Source organism: Lithobates pipiens, unplaced genomic scaffold, assembly GCF_037356315.1.
Source record: "Lithobates pipiens isolate NorthernLeopardFrog02 unplaced genomic scaffold, aLitPip1_a1.2 Scaffold_18, whole genome shotgun sequence".
Classification (NCBI taxonomy): Eukaryota; Metazoa; Chordata; class Amphibia; order Anura; family Ranidae; genus Lithobates; species Lithobates pipiens.
In genome coordinates this window covers 591,297,906-591,317,542 of record NW_027507758.1, presented here as the reverse complement: position 1 = coordinate 591,317,542, position 19,637 = coordinate 591,297,906, and the positions used below count along the sequence as shown (strand labels likewise).

The window sequence follows — 19,637 nt, the reverse complement described above, 5'->3', positions numbered from 1 at the left end:
GCTGTGGAACGGGCCCATAGGGTGCCATCCCGCCCGCTGCCTCCTGGTAACCACCCGCGACCCTTCCTGTTTAAACTCCTCAACTACAAAGACAGGGATGCGGTACTTTCCAAGGCCAGAGGCTTCTCTGACAAAGATGGTGATTGACAATGCCAAAATATCGCTGTTTCCTGACTTCTCAGCAGAACTACAGAAGAAACGGGCAACGTTTATTGAAGTCAAAAAGAAGCTCAGGGATCTTAATGTTCAATACGGCATGCTATACCCAGCCCGTCTTCGGGTCACCGCCCTGGGCTCTACCCATTTCTTTGATAGCCCTGCTGCGGCCAGGCAGTGGCTGGACCGTGAAGATAAGGTGCTTAAAGAAGCCAGGCAACAACGTCCTCCTGTTTGATCCCGGATCCGGACGACTTCTTCTGATGGGGACTATCTTTTTTACAGATTCGGCGGAGCGAACAGAACTCAGTGTTTACTTCTACCTACTGACAGACTATGCTGCTTGTTTGGGTGAAACCCCTTTTGTTACCTGGGAATGTTTTCCCTGGGTGTTTCCGTGGCCTTCCCCCCCTCCCCCCATAATGGTAGTGGGGGCGCGTTCCACCCTTGTTATGCAGGTTCAGGGCTGGTTGGTTCTGCAACTGACCTTTTTTTTTTCCCCCTGCATTTTGGATTTTCTTTTTCTTTTTTGTTTTGTTTTCCTTCCCCTCCCTTTTTTCTACAGAATCCCTCTGCTTCCACAACCTTCTCCTTGTTACACAGACACTACCTACATATCTGGATCCAGAACTATGGCAGGAGGCTTCGTGTTTGTTCTGCCCAGATGCTCTGGCTTTTGGTGTGACTATGCCGGGGTGCTTTGGTTTGCTACTGCCTTTCTGTTTATCTTAATACTGTTATCACCTATACCGAGTATGCACATTCTTATGTTTCTGAGCAATGTCGACCACCGTTAAGTGCCTTTCCTGGAATGTCAGGGGACTGAGCAGCCCTGTGAAGCGTCTGGCTGTCCTCCGACATTTGAAGGCCATGGGTTCAGGTGTTGTCTGCCTACAAGAGACTCATTTCCCCCCGGATCACATACCTAGTCTTAGCCCAAGGACATACCCTACCCAGTTTCACTCTACGTTCTCTGCATTTGCTAGAGGAGTGAGTGTCTTGATACGTCAGGATGCCCGCTTTACCTGTTCTCGGGCAGTTATTGATCCTGGGGGAAGGTATATATTTCTGCATGGCAGGCTTGGTCATTGGGCATGTATTATAGCTAATATTTATATACCACCCCCGTACTCAGCTGAAGTTCTCCGCTGTTTGGCCAAGTTTATGGCCCCACACCCTACGGTCCCCCTGTTGGCACTAGGTGACTTTAACAACTATCTCAATCATAGATGGGATAAGATTCCCGCCCCCCCGCCCATGCCTTCTCGCCCTACGGGTGATACCCCGTTCGCAGACCTGTTGACCGAACTAGGATTGAAGGATGTGTGGCGGACTTCCCACCCCCGGGTCAGGTGCTACTCGTGCTGCTCTACCGCTTATGGAAGCCTGTCGCGGATTGACCTGGGGCTGGGTAATACGGCCTTACTCCCTTTTGTCGTTGACTCTGGTTATGGGGACAGACACATTTCTGATCATTCATACTTTTGGGTCGAGCTTAATCTATTTACCGCTGCTACCCCTAGGATGTGGAAGTTGAACCCCTTCTGGCTGACGCTTTTTCCCTCACCCGACCCCATTAGTGACAACCTCCAGATTTTTTTACGGGACAATATTGGTTCCGCCTCCTTGGGTACGGTTTGGGATACGCCGAAAGCCTTTTTGAGAGGTCAATTTATCGCCGCTATTACTTCTATTAAAACAAATACTAAGGCCTGGGAGCGGGAGGTGTGTAAAACTCTTAGGGACACGGAGGACCAATATGTTAACCACCCCTCGGACGCTACTAAAAAGCTTTGGCTGGGTGCACAGGCTATGGCTACTCAGCTGACTCTACAGTTGGCGGAAAATAAGAGATTTTTTCTGCAACAAACACATTTTGAGGGTGAATCTACTGGTCACATGCTGGCTGTGCTGGCGAGAGCACAGGGATCCGCTCCGATGGTTTCCTCCCTGTGTGATACACGGGGGGGAACTCCGCACGGACACTCCCTCTATATTGCAAATCTTTCGCTCATTTTATGCTGATTTGTATGCATCCAAGGTTCATCCCGGTGCAGAAGAGATTGATGCTTTTCTGGCTCGGAGTGACCTACCTTGCTTATCTGCTTCAGATGCGTGTGAGCTGGATGCCCCATTAACTATAGCCGAACTTTCTCTAGCACTGGAACACACCCACAACAATAAATCTCCAGGGGCAGATGGGCTTCCTTCTGAGGTGTATAAGCGATATGCGGCCACTTTATTGCCGACACTTTTGAATGTTTTTAATAGCGCATTGGACTCTGGCACGCTTCCGGATTCCATGAATGAGGCCATTATAATTGTGTTATTGAAGCCAGGTAAAGAGCCAACGTCCCCTGACTCCTACCGACCTATCTCCCTACTTACAACGGATGTTAAGTTGCTGGCTAGAGTCATAGCGACCAGATTATCTCACGTTATTCAGAAGTTAGTGCACTATGACCAGGCGGGTTTTATACCCACGAGATCCACGGCACACAACATACGACGTCTCTATTTAAATATTCAAATCCCTGTATTAAATCCTGGTAACCGAGCCATCCTTTCGCTGGATGCAGCTAAGGCCTTCGACAGTGTCGAGTGGCCTTACCTGTGGAAGGTTTTGGAAAGGATGGGCCTAGGCAGGCGGTTTATTGGATGGGTCAGACTACTTTATGCTAACCCTGTAGCTAGGATTAGGGTTAACTCTGCAACATCAGAACCCTTTCCCTTGTTTCGTGGTACCAGGCAGGGTTGCCCTTTATCTCCCTTGCTCTTTGCTCTGGCTCTCGAGCCTCTTGCCGCTAGGATCAGGGGAGATGCTGGTATTAAAGGATTTATTTGTAACACGGGTGTGGATGTGGTATCGCTCTATGCAGATGACACTTTATTATACCTAGGTGACACACAGGGCTCCCTGACGGCCGTTATGACCCTAATTACGGACTTTGGTGCTCTTTCTGGCTTTTCTATTAACTGGAATAAGTCAGTACTCTTACCCCTAGACCCCATACCGACCCCCCCTTCCTGACTGTGCAGCTATGATTCAAGTGGTGTCCACTTTTAGATATCTGGGGGTGCAGGTCTCTCGAGAGGTCGCACATTATGTTCAATTAAACCTGGTCCCCCTGCTGACTAAATTTAGGGAAAAATGCAAGCCTTGGTGCAAATTACCGTTATCAGTGGTGGGGCGGGCTAATCTTATAAAAATGGTCTGGGCTCCCCAATTACTATACGTTTGCCACAACTCCCCGGTGTGGATACCCAAGTACTGGTTTGACAAGATAGATTCCCAATTCAGAGAATTAATTTGGCGTAAAAAAGCTGCCAGGATTAGTTTGCGAACGCTACAGTATGGTAAAGAGGAAGGGGGCTTGGCCGTTCCACATGCCAGGGCCTATTTTTTGGCTTCTCAACTACAGCAGCTTGGTGGCTGGGGACTGGAAGATTCGCTGGACCCTGTTCGCAGGTTGCTGAGCCATAGGGCTCACCACCGTGTAGCGTTCTCAAACTTAGAAGCGGGCTTCCCCTATCTTCCTAGGGGTGCTCCGACTGTGGTCTTATTGAACACACTCTGGAAATATGTTAAGCGGCTGTTGAAAATCCAGGGCTTTTTCTCTCTTACCCCTATTTGGGACAATGGTTTTTATTATCATCTGCTGAGACTCAAGGGTTTCCGCAGCTGGCAGGTGAAAGGTCTGGAATACTTGACTCAATTATACAGTGGCCCTACACTTAAGTCTTTTTTTGGAGCTACAGGGGGAGTTCGCACTACCACGCACTGATTTTTTTAAATACCTTCAATTGAGACACGCCTTAAAGTCTCAGTCCAGAGCTACCCCACTTGCCTTGGTTGACCATGCGATTATACACTCTATCATGATGACAGCCAGTAGGAAGGGTATGATTTCTAAGGGGTATGCCATTATTACCGGGGTGCTCCAAGACTCGGCTATGTTGCCAAGCAGGCGTAAATGGGAAGGGGACCTAGGACCTCTAGATGGTGAGACCTGGGATCTCTGTCTTATATCTGCCCACAGGGTATTAGTGTCGGCCTCCCAGAGACTTTCACATCTTTATTTGCTACATAGAGCCTATAAGACACCAGCTAAATTGTATGCTTGGGGCCTCCGGGACTCCCCCCTGTGCCCTAAATGTAAAAGAGACCACGGAGACCTTCTCCATATGTTCTGGAAGTGTCCTAAACTGACTCGTTATTGGACTGCGATTTTGGAAACTATTCATCAGGTATTTAGAATAATGATTCCCACGAGCCCGGTGATATGCCTGCTGGGGGCCCTGGATGAAGAGTCCCTTACCCCAGCCGTCCGCACGGCAATTCTCAGGTTGCTTTATATGGCTCGTAAACTGATAGCCCAGATGTGGATCACGCCCAGGGTACCCAGCAGGCAACAGTGGATTGATCAGGTTAATGGGATGCTGATACGTGAGAAGCTGGCGTACCAACATAGGAACACCCCCCAAAAGTTTTATATTATGCGACAGGACTGGCTGGACTTACCAGGCCTGGCACCGCACCAGTTGATTCAAAATAGGTTACTACAGGGCTGATCTGACCTTGACATTTGCCATGGGTCCTGACTTACCTGTTTGGAATGGTTGTATACAACTGATGAAGCATGCTATTGAATGCTAATAACTGTGGGTATTATGTACGGTACTATTTCTATGTGTTCTGTTGCTCAGGGGTCTCTGACTATCTCTCCCTCCCCCTAGTCTATTCTGCTTTCTTTTTCTGTTATTCTTTTATTTTATTTCTTCTGCATAAGAAAATGGAAAATTTGAATACTGTGACTGTACGACAGTTTTCTCTCTCTTCCCTCTTGCCTATTATGTTGAGGTCATGTTTGCTGACATCCTGTTTATTTTGGTTGCACAACTAAGATCCGGTCTCCCTTATTCTCATTTACTGTACCTCCTTGATCTGCTACTTATGGGAAGATTATGTTTGTTACTCTGATTTCATAATGTGTGCGCTCTCATTGTGTGAGGCCATTGTTATGGATGTGTTGTACCAATATGTTTTTTCTAATAAAAACTTTTTCTGATAAAAAAAAAAAAAGAAATGCCTTTGGTTTCAATTCCAATCCCCAGAAATTATGTTATGAGGGAGAGCCACAAGAGGACCTAGTAAGAAGGAGGGGGGTTTCCATTAAGCCAAAAAAGGATAAACAAATGACAACCTTGTAAGGTTTGTCCCAGAATGAAGAGTTCTCACCTGGTTCCTTGTATATGTGTCTCTCCTTCCAGTGTTTCCACAAGTAATTGGACTGCTGAATGGAGACTGCATGACTGTGGTATACCAGATAGGCTGCTTCCATAACCCCAACCTTACCTATACCCCATTAACTTGAGACCACACTGGTTGGAGTAAGAAAAAGGCCGTAGCAGCCTACTTTATTATTTGTAAACAAAATAAACAATTAAATTCCAATATGAACAACTCTGTATGAAAATATGTACTCTCAATAATATAAAATTATAACAATAACAAACAATATCCCAATATAACTTCTGAATAGCAACCACTGCATGGCATTGGTCTGTGCAGGCAATTATCACCAAAAACATTTGAACCCATGACCAACTTGACACTGCGGTCCCTCTCCAAGCGTAATAATAGGCCTCAAGCCGACAAGCAGGCTCAAAGACAAACGCTGTCCGCAGTGCCCCCATAACCCTTTCCTTCTAACCTCAGTTATCCGGAAACCACCATCAGGATCCCATTCAGCGATAGTTCCTGAACCATTTTGCCATATCTCTTTCGCCTGCACAGACCAAAAACCCGCCACCGCATGCGGAAGTAACCCACTTACTGCTGCATGCCCCTCCACACCCGAAGTGCTCGCTCAATACCATCCTGGATCCCAAGAGTCCACAGGTCAATGCCCACGTCATTCAAGTGAACTCCATCCTTTCGCAAGTATCTCCAAGTCTCAAACTCGAGTTCCAAGTGTCTAATGGCCAACCCCCCATTCCGAACCATGAAGTTACTGACCGCCCTATTAACCTTCCTCCTGGCTCTATTCACCCCCTCAACGGACCTGGCCATCCGCCACGTGGTGCGGGCCACCATGTCCGACCAAACTATGACCATGTTTGGAAAATCCATGCTGAGACGCCACTCGTCAAACTGAATATCCCGCGTAAGGTCAATCATAGTCTTACAGCCCAGGTCATTACCACCCGCATGGATCACCAGTACATCCGGGGGCCTGTCTCTCTGTGCAAAACGATGAACCTCCCCCACCAACCTGCCCCATAACATTCCTGGGAAACCAAACCACTTGATACAGACCTCACTTTTAGCAAAACCTAAACGTCTGCCTCCCCTCCTAGCGTCACCCCGACGTGCCCCCCAGCACACATAGGAATGGCCCATTATCCAGACCAATCCTTTTGCCGTACCTGAAACAGAAGAAAACAGGAAAAAACAGCCATGAACACCACCGTACAGTAACAGCATAACATGAAACCAACATCTTCCAACCAACCCCTTCCCCTGTCAACCTGCCGCAAACCCCTCTTTTTTTTTTTTGGAAATATAGACCAAAGCTAACCAACTGAGCACCGATCACCATGAGGTGGCCCCAACGCCCCCTCATGCACCCAAACCAGCCGCCTGTACCCCCCCCGGGTGGGATGCAAGCCCCAGTAGACCCATCCGAAAACCCATACAACCAGCCGACCACAGCACTACGAGTCCTGTCAGGGCACCACCCAGCCCCACCCCCTCAAACAGCATCCTGTTTAACAGGCGTATCAAAAGCTAAATCCCACAACCACAGAGGGCAGGGAGTCCCAAACCTTTCCGCCCCCGGTACCAACTCCCGGAACCGCTCCCACTGGAACCTGGACAGCGCATCCGCCACCACGTTCTCCACGCCCGGAAGATGCACCGCGTGAATGAACACATTCAACTGCAGGCACCGCAACACCAGGTGACGCAGCAACTGAATGACAGGGGGGGAAGAGGCCATATTACGATTAATGACCTGCACAACCCCCATGTTATCCCTGTGAAAACGCACCTTCAGATCCCTGAAGGAGGCGCCCCACAGCTCCACCGCCAGAACCACTGGAAACAACTCCAGCAGCACCAGATTCGACGTGTACCCTGCCGCCACCCATGATTGCGGCCAAGGACCCGCGCTCCATCGGCCCTGAAAAAACGCCCCAAACCCAAAAGCCCCAGCCGCATCGGTGAACAATTCCAGGTCAAATTTGCTGACCGGCCCCGACATCCACATTGCCCGCCCATTGAACGACTCCGTGCTGGCCGCCAAACTGTGGTTGAAAACCCGCCCCATTGGTAAAATCCGACAGGCAAAATTGAGTTTGCCGAGGACCGATTGCAATTTCCGCAGCTGAACCTTCCGAACCCCCAACAACTCCGTTATCTCCCGCCGCAAGTCCGCCAACTTGTCTTCAGGCAACCGGCACTCCATGGCCTCGGAATCCAAGACAATTCCCAGAAACACGATGACCGTACGAGGTCCCTCAGTTTTGTCCGGTGCCAAAGGAACGCCAAATATGGCCGCAATATGCTGCAGCGTCGCCAGCAATATCGCGCAAACCTTGGAAGCTGGAGGCCTAATGCACAGAAAATCGTCAAGGTAGTGAATGATCGAATTCACCCCCGACACATCCCTCACCACCCATTCAATGAACGAGCTAAATTGTTCAAACACCGCACAGGAGATTGAACAGCCCATCGGTAAGCACTGGTTTACATAGAAACCATCCTCCCAATGACACCCCAACAAACGAAAACTATCTGGATGCACCGGCAACAAACGAAAGGACGATTCCACGTCCGCTTTGGCCAGTAACGCCCCCTTTCCATATCTGCGCACCCAATTCACCGCCGCGTCAAACGACGTGTATGACACGGAGCAAACTTCTTGATCGATCCCATCATTCACCGACCCGCCCTTCGGAAAGGAAAGGTGGTGAATAAGCCTAAACTTGAGGGGCTCCTTTTTGGGCACCACACCCAACGGAGAGACCACCAAGTCGTCCAAAGGAGGCACCGGGAAAGGGCCACACATCCTACCAAACGCAACCTCCTTCCGCAGTTTCTCAGAAACCACCTCCGGATGTTGCAGGGCCGACTTCAAATTGGGTGCCAACGGTGGAATCACCATCAACGCGCAAGGAATCCTAAAGCCATCAGTGAACCCATCCTCTAGAAGCTTCGCTGCACTCCTGTCCGGATACCTACCGAGAAATGGCCGCATCCTTGCCACCATCACTGGAGTCCTCCCTCTTGTTGCCAACATCCCCCGGTCGGCCCTTCCCTTGCTTAAAGCATTTGGAGGCAGGGTGAGCTCCGCCGCAGCCCGAACACTCGTGCTTGAATCGGCAACCATCGCCGAACTTACAGGCACCAGAGTTGTACTGCCAACACACCCCTTTCTTATTTCCGGCCGGTTGTCCTGGGGCCGACGGTCCACCGCCCCCCCCCCTGAAAAAACTGCCCCGGGGCCCTCGCCGTTGTCATCAAACGCATCCACAAGCTGATGTCCTTGTGGTCCCATCGCAGGTCCGGCCTTACCGCTCTCCGCTGCCTGAACTGTTCGTCATAGCGCAACCACGCAGTTCCGTCGTACACCCGGTAAGCCTCCCCAATCGAATCCTGGTAACAAAACAAAGCCGAACAATGTTCGGAGTGTTTTTCCCCTATGACACTGGCCATAATGGCAAATGCCTGTAACCAATTCGCAAACGTCCTCGGAATTAATCGATACCTCCGCTTTTCCTCATCCTCCTTCTTGGAATCGTCAGGCTTCACCCTATCCAAGTTGAACTTCTCCAGCGGCAACAACGAGAAGATCTCCACATACTCACCCTTCCACAGCTTTTCCCGGACTTCCTGCTTTAGATGAGCCCCTAACGGTCCCTCGTAACAAACGTAGACCTCACACCTCGCCGCGTCTGCCAGCCTAGTAATGTCCTGCCTCACCCCTTTTTCAATAGACGCCGCCACCTGTTCGCCCGCCGGAACCACACTCTTGTCACTCCCCGCAGCGCCCACAACCGACCCCCCAACCACAGGTCCCGGAACAGGCCGAGCCGTGACTTACCGGGCTGCACAGGAGACGCCCCATCAGCCGATCGCCCATTCACTCCGGACTTCCTCCCGACGCCAGGAAGGGCCGCATCGTCCACCGCATCTGATTCTTCCATGGCTCCCAGCTCTCGCTCCACCTCCTCTGACGATGAGGACCCGCCAGATCGCTCTCCTCTGGCTGCCGCTGCGCTTGCTGCCATCCGCACCCTCCTGCGCTCCGCGTGACCGGCCTCCGACTTCCGCTTGGCCTTTCCCCGACCGGCGTACGCCCCCACAGTCCCGCAGTCTTCCTCCACTCTCCCTGTGACCTTGGGCAGCCTCCGTCCCAGATTGCGGCGATCCCCTGCCGCGGCTGTGGCAGGCCCGGGGATAGCAGACATCCAATGTTCCCCCCCAGCCCCCCCACTGCTCAGCTCCGCTCCGGGGGCGGGGCCAGCGCTCCGAAATGCCTCCCCAAAGTGATCCCCTGCCGTCCCTACCACAGGCCCGGGAACCACCGCTCTCCCTTGTTTGCTGGCTGCTCGCTGCTCCTCTAATGGGGGGTGGCCCGCGCTAAGAATGGGCTCCAAAGCACAGTCCCTTGCCGACAAGTAAGCAGGCCTGGGGACATCAGCTCTCCCCCTCGTGACTCTTGCTCTCTGCTCCGTTCTGGGGCCGGGGCCAGCGCTCACTGAAGCTGTTCTCCTAGCAGTGCTGAGTTCCATCCCCATCCCCCTAAGCTTCCCCCGCGTGGCAGATTCAGGCCGTGTAGAGCCCTGTCCTGGGAGACACAAGCTGCCTGTAGCCAATCCAGTCCCAGGGGGTGCCGCCGATCGTCCCGCCAGCTTTTGGCTGTCAGCTCCGGGCTCTCTTGAACTGTAGTGTATATATGTGTGAGGGAGTCTGCTATGATTGCCAGGGGAGGAGGAAGGAGGGATCCCCGAGGCTGCCCACATTGCCGGGATCGCAGTAGGGGTATTATGTACTCCATACTCATTTACATAGTAGGGGGTTGGAATCTAGGGGACCCTTTATTTTTAAAGGGGGCTTCCAGATTCATATAATACCCCCATAACTACAGGGCCAGGGGTGTGGGGAAGAGGCCCTTAGGTGCTATGCCAGGGAGTACTCTCCATGTTGAGAGCATGAAGCCTGGTATGTTTCAGGAAGGGGGTTGATGCACGCTCATCCCTCCTTTCCTGGCCTATCAGGATGCATGCTTGGATAAGGGCCTGGTATGGATTTTAGAGAGGACTCCAAGCCATCTTTGAAAATGTTTTGGCATACGGTCCCTCTTAAAAACCTGGCATGAGTTTTTTTGGGGAACCCCCACACATTTTTTTTTACACAGGGTACCTCTTAAAATCTATACCAGACCCAAAGGGCCTGCTATTGATTAGGGGGGGGGGACCCAAGCTGTTTTTTTCAGTGACAGCTCATTAGTTTCAGCTGGGGTTTATGGCTGACAGCAGAGAGGAGTCATTGGCTGTTATGATGCCAGCAGATACCGGCTTCTTCAAAGAGAAGTGCAGCTAAAACTTGTTTGGCTGTACTTATTCTGTGGATCGGAGTGCAGTTCGTTCTGCACTCCTGTGACTCATTTTCAGCAAACAGCAGGCTAAAACCCGCTGTCGGCTGATGTCACAGAGCCAGTGCAGGACCATTACCATATGGTCGGGATCTGCCCACATGCCTTGAATGGTACCCGTCTCAGCCTCTCAGCGAATCACTGAGAACCTGAGCAGGTCGCTCCCACCCCTCCACAACTCAGCGCTCCAGTGAGTGTGGGGGGATGGGAAGTTAGTCACCAGCTCTCTGCTCAGGCAGCTGTGAGCCTAAGGCCGCGTACATTGTCCGTCCAACTTAGTCCGCTGAAACGTGTTTCAGCGGACAATCCGCTCGTGTGTGGACTTCAGCGGACTTTTTCAGCGGACAGTCTGACGGACTAAGTCTTTCGGAATTTCCCTAATTTTGTCCGTCCAAACTTGGTTTCAGCGGACAGTCCGCTCGTGAGTAGGCAAGTTGGACGGACTAAGTATGGCGCATGCTCAGAAAGGATTTACACAGCCGAAGGTTGCATTGCAGTGTATTGGACGTCGTATTTCTAGTCCCGTCATACGTGCTGTACACGTCATCGCGCAAGCTTTCAGCGGACTGTCTGTTCAACGTGTGTGGTCAAGTCCGTTCATTCAAAAGTTGGACGGACTGTCTGTCGGATTGTCTGACGAACTTAGTTGGGCAGACAATCCGCCCGTGTGTACACGGCCTTAGAGCCAGCGGGGGACAGATATAGCATAGAACCGATCCTGTGTCCACCTAGGTAAGTATGATTCTTACAAAAAAAAACAATTCCCATGTGCAGAGATGAGTCAAAACACAGTAGTATCAAAAATGCATAAAAAATGCAACCAAGTCTCACTGTATAATTGTACTGAAAATTGGGTCAAATACTAGTATTAATATTGGCCTTACTAGTGTAAACCTACCCTACTGTAAGAGATTATTTCATGAAAATAGATAACAGGGTTATTAATTAGAGGATATGTATGGATGATTTTTTAAAAATAAGGATATCATTTAGTGTAACCTTAGGCCTGACATTTCACACTATATAGCTATTTTTTGGTTTTGGAACACTGCATTGGAGCTTTAAAGGAGAACACTTGAGAAGATAGAAGACACCACACATTTGCTTTGGAATATGAGCTTCACTTGACCCTTACTCCTGTTGGATACTATAATATTGTGAGAGTCTAAAATTACTGCAAGGGTCAACAATAGAAGCTTGCTCTGTTATAGAATATAGAAGTGTTGGTCCTATTTGTATGTTATTATTTGCTCGGGGGCATATTTCTCCAACAGCTGAGGGACTTTCTTTAATTCAGTTGACTTTATGGACATCTGATCACTGAGGACTAACTATAGTTGACTTTTGGCCAATACAATAATTTATGCATACCTACTTTGTATCATATATCCTTTTGGCACTGATCATTAATTTCCTGGTCTATTAACTACACTGCTTTCTTTAGAAAAGTAACACACCTCGTTTTGCTGTAAATTTATTTGAAAAATGTTATCTTATCTATAAACCACTTTCTTGAGAAAAGTCTCCCACCTAGTTTTAAAGCAAATAAAAAAAAAAAATATTTCCTCTTTCACTACTATTTGTATTTGAGGAGAACAGCCACGAAATGTAATTAATAGTATTGCTCAAGTGCCATGGTAAATATAAGTTAATTGTTACCCAGTAAAGTTATTGATTTGAGTTATTAATTTATATTAACTGTTCTGGAAAAACAGGGTGTACCTTCACCATCTATCTGATCTTGAAGATAAACATCAGAAATTCATATAAATAGCAGATAACTCCAAGCAACATTCAGCCAGAAGGAAAAAGGAACATTGTGCTACTGCTGTTCTGTTACTCTTCAGGTATGTGGCTTTATTATTGAAGGCAGAGATTAGTGATGGTTCACTATTTAATGGTGGCTGTATCGGGTGTAGCTTCTGCAACTTGCTGTAAAGAGTACCTGTATTTAGACATTAAGGTTAGGTACTAAACCTAAATTAGGCGGGGGATGGGGTTTGAAGGAGGGTTTGGTAAAATAATTATTATACATATTATTTGCATACTCCATTCCATCTTGTTGCATATTAGTTGTTGGTAATTATTTGTAAAATCTAAATTAGAGAACAGGTATACCATCAGAGTCCATTCACGCAGGGGCAACTTTGGATCCAACTTGAAGTCGTCCCAAGTTGCCTCAAGTCGCGCAACATGATAAAATCAATGTAAGTGAATGAGAACCGTCTTAATGTACACCACTGAAGTTGCTCCGACTTCAGAAAAGGATCCTGTACTACTTCAATCCGCCTTCTAGGCAACTTTTACGCATTGATTTCAATGGAAGTTGCCTTCAAGTCTGATCCCCTGTCTTAACTGAAGCAACTTTCCAGGAAGTAAAAATTGTTTTCTACGCAAACCCCTCCCTCCCACAGAGCTGATTATTATGTGATTGGCCATTGGCAAAGTCTCCTCTCCTGGAGGCAACTTCAAGTTGCCTTGTAAGCTGCCTCAAGTTGTGCTGTGATTCATACTCAAGTCGTGTCCAGGTTGCCTCCCAAAGTCTCGCTGGAAGTCGTGTTGCCGCTATGTGAATGGACTCTAACTACAACTTGCTAAACTACTGTATCATAAACAATTAAAATAATACTAAATAATATCCTTATTTGCCAAAACAATCCATGCACATCTACTACCTATTGGCCCTGTAATCTATTTTCAGGAAATCATTTCTTATTGGGTTTTTCTGCCTCCTTGTAACATCTTTTGTGAGCTCCTGAACCTCTCCTTTCCCCCCTACCTTTGCTTTGTGTGGAACAAGCAGTGCACGTTGGTGGCGCCCAAGTGCTTGATGCACTCTACAAATCCAACAGTCCATAGTCCTTCTTTGAAGCAAGCAAGAGAGGGTGGCTTTATTATTACATACTGTGAATGAACGTAGTCACCATCTAACAGGAAGCTGAATATCACAGCAGCAAAGAATAAAAGCAATCTTTGAAGATTTGCAGGAGGCCCAGAGAAAAAAAAAGGGACCTTTTTGAAGAATACAGACTTGAACTTTAACTTACACTTTTAAAAGAAAATACTGTTTTTACTTTTTATTCGTTCTTTGTTCCATCCAGTGCCAGCCACTCCATTAAGGGCGCCGCCCCCTCTCCATGTGTCTGGCCCCCTAATCTACATGCACATAGATTCCAATTATTTATTTTTTTTAAGCATGTGATTAGAGCCAGAGGCTCTAATAAACTTCAAAAAAGGATGAGCTTGGGGTGCAGAACACTGTACCCTGAGCCCACCCAGTTGTGTGACTATAGCGAATTAATATTTGCTATTGTCACACTGATTCTCCTCCCAGACAATCAGAAAGCAGGTCTTGAGACCTGTTTTCTGATTGGCCAAAAGGAGAAGCGATCCTATTGGCCTAGGAGGAGGGAGGAGACGCATGGCAGCCGCGAGGAGATGCAGGAGATGCCACTGCCCATCACCCGGAGGGAAGCACTGCCCATGCCTTAGATGGGGTAAGTGCAGGGCCGACCGACCTGGGGGGTTGCTATTCGACTGACCGACACATGGGGGTGGCTGTGGGTGCATTGCTTGTCACCCCCTCCACCAATAAAAAAACACCAGCCTCCACCGGTTCCATCTCAGTGTTTCCAGCAGCCATACTGACAATGTGCTTTACTGTGATAGGGAAAGCACAGCGGTTAGGAGAATTAGAAAAGTAAGGGAGGTAATATGAGAATACGATTTGTATGAGGGGACATGTTTCAGTACCCTGGGGGGTTTGTTAGAAAGTGGGCTTAGAGTTAGAAAGAGGTGATGAGTGCAGTAGTAAGGAGAGGGGAGAAGTGATGGTGATATGTACAGGTTGTGGGGTGGAGCAGGGGGGTGAAGAAAAGGGAGTTTGAGGAGTGAGGCTGCAATTGTGAAAAGGAGGAGAGGTAAAGAGTGCATGTTTCAGAGAGGAAGGTGAGATAATTTGGAAATGGGGTCACCTGCAGTCTGCTGTGGATTGCTTTGTGCAAATCGCTGAAGTGCAAGAGCAGAAGTGCCACTTATTTAAAGAACCCCACTTCTTTGGAAGAGCCCCTGTATGTGCAGCCCCCTGTATGTGTTCCCCCGTAAAGAAGGCCTTGTTTTTATACTGTGTTGGGTGGGGGTTGAATCTGGCAATTAATAATCAATCAGGAGGTAATATTATTGGGCACACAGCGAGCAGAGCAAATCTTTTCACATCACATTCAAATTGAACGAGGAACAAAAGGCCAACATTTTAAAGATAAGGAAAGTCATAATTTAGGTAAGACTTAATAGCTAAATAAACACTGAAATAATGTGAGCATGGCTACAGATTGAGATTGAAACAGCAGTGACAAACAGATTTACCAAATATGCATGTGAGCAGTACAGTCAATGTTCAGTTTGAAGTAGATGGATGTATAAACGCAGATTTACCTGTGAAGAGAGAAGAAAATGTTCAGATGGATCTTGCAAGAGCAGAAGTGCCACTTATTTAAAGAACCCCCACTTATATATATATTAAAATAATTAAAGTGGAGTCAAAGGTGATCCTAGTGCTGGTTCAACAATTATAATACAATACTGGAGATACGATAGTCAGTAGGCCTTATGCCTGCCTAGTGTCAGTTGCTATACTCCTCCTCCGTGGGACTATGGATCGCAGCAAGGCCTGTATATAAATCTGACTACGTGCAAAGTTAATAAACTGTGGGCTGCAACCCGCTCACCAACTGAATCAAAAGCTCGGTATGGTAACTTTTGTCCGTTGTTTGCAGCTTGCTTCTAGGCCAGCCGGCTCCGTCACTCCATTCCTATACGATAGGTGGACCTGGTCTTCCGATGCACAAACAAGTGCCTCTGGATCTTCCCAATCCGATCACTGTGTCTCTGGCACTTCAGGTCACTCACACAACCGAGCAGGGTTGCACTCCTCAAGGGCAATAGACAGCTTCCTCCCGGAGACCTCCTCACAAGCCCTCACAGGCAGGCCATGTATTCCCAAGAGACCTAAGATGGGCGCTCTGGCTCCTTTTATGTCCTACCCAGCATGCACTGTCAGAGAGGGTGTCCATGGGTAGGTCACCTGGCATCCTGGGTAAAAAGGTCAACTCTCCAGAGTAAATAAGTCACTTCCTGTAAATAGTTCAATGCTTGTGAAAGCAAAAAATCATTTCCAATATCAGTGTCCAATATCAGTGTTTGGCCGCTAGATGGCGCCAAACGCTAAGCCATAGAAACGTCCATAGACTTTCATTATAAATGTTAATATAATTAAATAGGCAAGGATACCCGCGCTACATGTATATAGTGCAGGTGTCTATAATGTACAAAATTGTGTATATGTAGTGTGTAACGTTTGGTGGGGAGCCTCCCAGTGTAATTTTGAGGGCTGGGGGCAGTTCTCCTGGTGTTGTATGGAGGGGACACAGGGGAGTCCTCCTGTAAGGCATTGGCTGAGGATAGTTAAGCTGTACAAGATACATGAGCCTAAGTATGTATGCCTATTGTATGGGGGGCGGGGGGGTAAGGACTGTATGTATGCATGCTGTATGGGGGGGGACTGTATATATGGATAGTACATGGATGGTGTATGGGGGGACTGTATATATATATGGATGATATATGGGGGGAGGGGATGACTGTATATACAGATGGTAGTTGGTTGGTGTATGGGGAGGGCTGTATATATGGATGGAATATCGGGGTGACTGTATATATGGATGGTATATGGGGGGGAATGTATATATGGATGGTATATGGGGGGAGGACTGTATATATGGATGGTACATGGATGGTGTATAAGGAGGCTGTATATATGTACAGTATATGGAGGAGGACTGTATATATGCATGGTATATGGGGGGGAGGGACTTGTATATATGGATGGTACATGGATGGGTATGGGGGGGTGGAGAACTGTGTGTGTGTGTGTGTATATATATATATATATATATATATATATATATATATATATATATATATAATGTGTGGGGGCGAGTGGTGAGGACTGTATGTATGTGTGTATGGGGGGGGGTGAGAAAAACCCTTTCAAATCCTGACCTTGTCTTGTCTCACACCGCGATCTCCACACCCTTTTCAAAAGAGCAGCAGGGAAAGCAGGGGCTCTGTCTTCAACCTCATCTCGGGCTCCGTGTCCCTTCTTCGACCAGCCAGAGGGGATCACCCGGAAGCATGGAGGCTCCACTTCTGCGTCCAATCTGCAGTAGACTGAGAGGACGGAGGTGGACCGCTGACACTGACAGTGCAGGGGGTAGATAGGGGGGCAGCAGGAGCAAGAGCGGATACCATTGTGAACCCAAACTCGGGACATGGACATGGTGGCACAGCTTAGACAAGGCACGCCGCACAGGGAGCAACCAACGGGTCTGAATAATGTACCCGGATCTCAGACGGGCAGAGACCCGGGTAGATTTTTCAAAACTCATACTGTCTGGGTGAATCCCAGTCATATGGCAACCCTAATTGGAAGTCTGGGCCAAGGTTTCAGCAACAGCTTTATTTTCAAATTGCTTTGCATCTGTTATTTTAGGTGAAAGTAGAGAAAGCATTGTCTTAAATTGTTCTTGAAACCATCACCTCTGACGAGAGTGTCACTTTATTTAATTTTTTTTCCTGCTGCACATCTTCCATTAAAGAAAAATGTACTTTTCTTTAGGGGGATATTTTATGGTTTTCATTTATTTTTAGGGTATATTGTTTTTTGCTTCATCACATTAGAAGCCCCCTATCTCATCAATGTGTCACCCATCACATCAAAAGTCACTCTCCTGAATCCCTGGCTGCTGCACAGTGCACACCAAATCTTTCTCCCCTCCCCCCTCCAAGGCTGCCCCCTCCTCTTTGTGCCCAAATGCAAAGACCCCCTGCTCCTCTTCTCATAGTTTCATAGTTGAATAAAGACACTAATCCATCCAGTTCAACCTGTGTAGGTGTATGTGTGTCAGTGTCGATAATCATTTACCATATCCCTGTATTTTGTGTTCACTAAGATGCACGTCCAGGCATTTTTTAAAACTATCAATACTCCCCACTGACACCACCAATTGTGGAAGAGAGTTCCACATCCTTCTTGTGGACTGCACAGGGGAAATATCACTTCGCCAGCATCTGGAGCTGTGGATTGAAGCTTCTTTTTGGTTTTACATACACTATAATGGGCAATTAAAGGTTATTCTTTCAAAAATAAAATTGCAAGTCTATCTCAATTATACCTATGCTTTATATTGATTGAGTTTTAATTATTAGGTCTACACAAACCTGAGATTTCTAAATTCAGAGAGCAAATACAGTCAACATCAGTTTTACGCAACACCTAATATTTTATTGTGGCAAGATAACATTTTTGTTTATTTTCTCTACATTTTCCTTTAGGTGAATTTCTGAATCATGAGAATGATATTTCTACACACCACCGTCTTCTTGTGGATCCTATGTGGGGTTTCCGCTGAGTGTAAGAACTCTTGTTCCTGACTGTTTGTTTAGAACTTTATATGCTTTATATTAGTCTGACATTAAAATTGTAATTATAATCATCCTGTATAAGCCAAGTATAAATAATGGCAAAAAAGATAGATAGCTAGGTCAACCTCAGATCTACTTTATGTATGTATCTAACTATAGGTCTATCCCCCTTTTGTGTGTATATGTGTGTGTGTGTGTATGTATATGTATATATATATATATATATATATAGATAGATATATAGATATATAGATATATAGATATATAGATATATAGATATATATATATATATATATATATATATATATATATAGATATATAAATAAATATATATATATGTATATAGTGCCAACAATTTGTAAAGCTCTTTACAATAAAAGGGAGACAATACAGCAACAATACACTTCAATAAAAGAGGGTTAGGACTGGAGGGCCCTGCTCCTGGGAGCTTACAAGCTAATAGGGAGGGGGTGGTGGAATAAAAGGTAATAACTGTGAGTGATGAACTGATGGGAGAAATAAAAGATTTGCTTTTTTGCGAAGGACGGTTTTGCGTGATATTTAGAGACAAGTTTGTTGATGTATCTCGGGGCAGAGTTGTAAAAGGCTTTGTATGTTATTGCTAATGTTTTGAATTTTATTCATTGGGCAATGGGAAGCCAGTGAAGGGATTGGCTTAGAGGTATGATGGATACTGAACGGTTAGTAAGGTAGGTGAGTCTGGCAGCAGCATTCATGATAAACTGAAGAGGGGATAGCCTGTGAAGAGATAGGCCAATGAAGAGGGAAATAAGATAGTCCAGGCAAGAGATAACAAGGGAGTGAATAAATTGCTTAGTAATTTCAAGATTTTTAAAATGGGCATATTTTGGAGATGTTAAAGAGGAGAAATTTACAAGATTTGGACATTGATTGGATTTGGGGCTCAAAGGACAGGGGGGCAGAGTCCAGGATTACATATAGCACCCTGGCATGAGGGGAGGGACGGATGGTTTTATTATTGATCTTGATGGAGAAGTCATGGGAAGGGTCATGGGCAGGAGGGGATGTTATTTATGAGATCAGTTTTAGAAAGATTGAGTTTGAGGAAGTGGTGTGACATCCATGCTGATATGTCAGTTAGTAAGTTAGTAATGCGAGAGGAGACTGATGGAGTGAGGTGAGGAGTAGAGAGATAGATTTGGGTGTCATCAGCATGGAGAAGATACTGAAAGCCATGGGGGTTTATCAAGTGACCAAGGGAGGAGGGGTAGATGGAGAGGAGGAGGGGTCTGAGGACAGAACATTGGGAGACTCCTAATGAAGGAGCACTGTGATAGGTAGGGGGAGAACCAGGAG

The 19,637-nt window shown here is 47.1% G+C and overlaps 2 protein-coding genes across 3 annotated transcripts in view; one reads left to right on the top strand and one right to left on the bottom strand.

The window, feature by feature from the left end:
* LOC143989146 (fucolectin-like) overlaps nucleotides 1–19,637 on the bottom strand; it is a 565,918-nt gene that overhangs the window by 210,615 nt on the left and 335,666 nt on the right. The window lies entirely within an intron of this gene.
* LOC143989147 (fucolectin-4-like) overlaps nucleotides 1–19,637 on the top strand; it is a 378,380-nt gene that overhangs the window by 333,754 nt on the left and 24,989 nt on the right. Inside the window, exons 1-2 of one of the 2 annotated variants that reach the window (XM_077489173.1) lie at nucleotides 12,533–12,664; nucleotides 18,210–18,288. In XM_077489173.1, the coding sequence (XP_077345299.1) occupies nucleotides 18,225–18,288 (64 nt within the window). In that variant the 5' untranslated portion in view covers nucleotides 12,533–12,664; nucleotides 18,210–18,224. Of the gene's footprint in view, nucleotides 1–12,532; nucleotides 12,665–18,209; nucleotides 18,289–19,637 lie in introns of those variants that run through there. The other variant, XM_077489175.1, reaches the window with a different exon arrangement.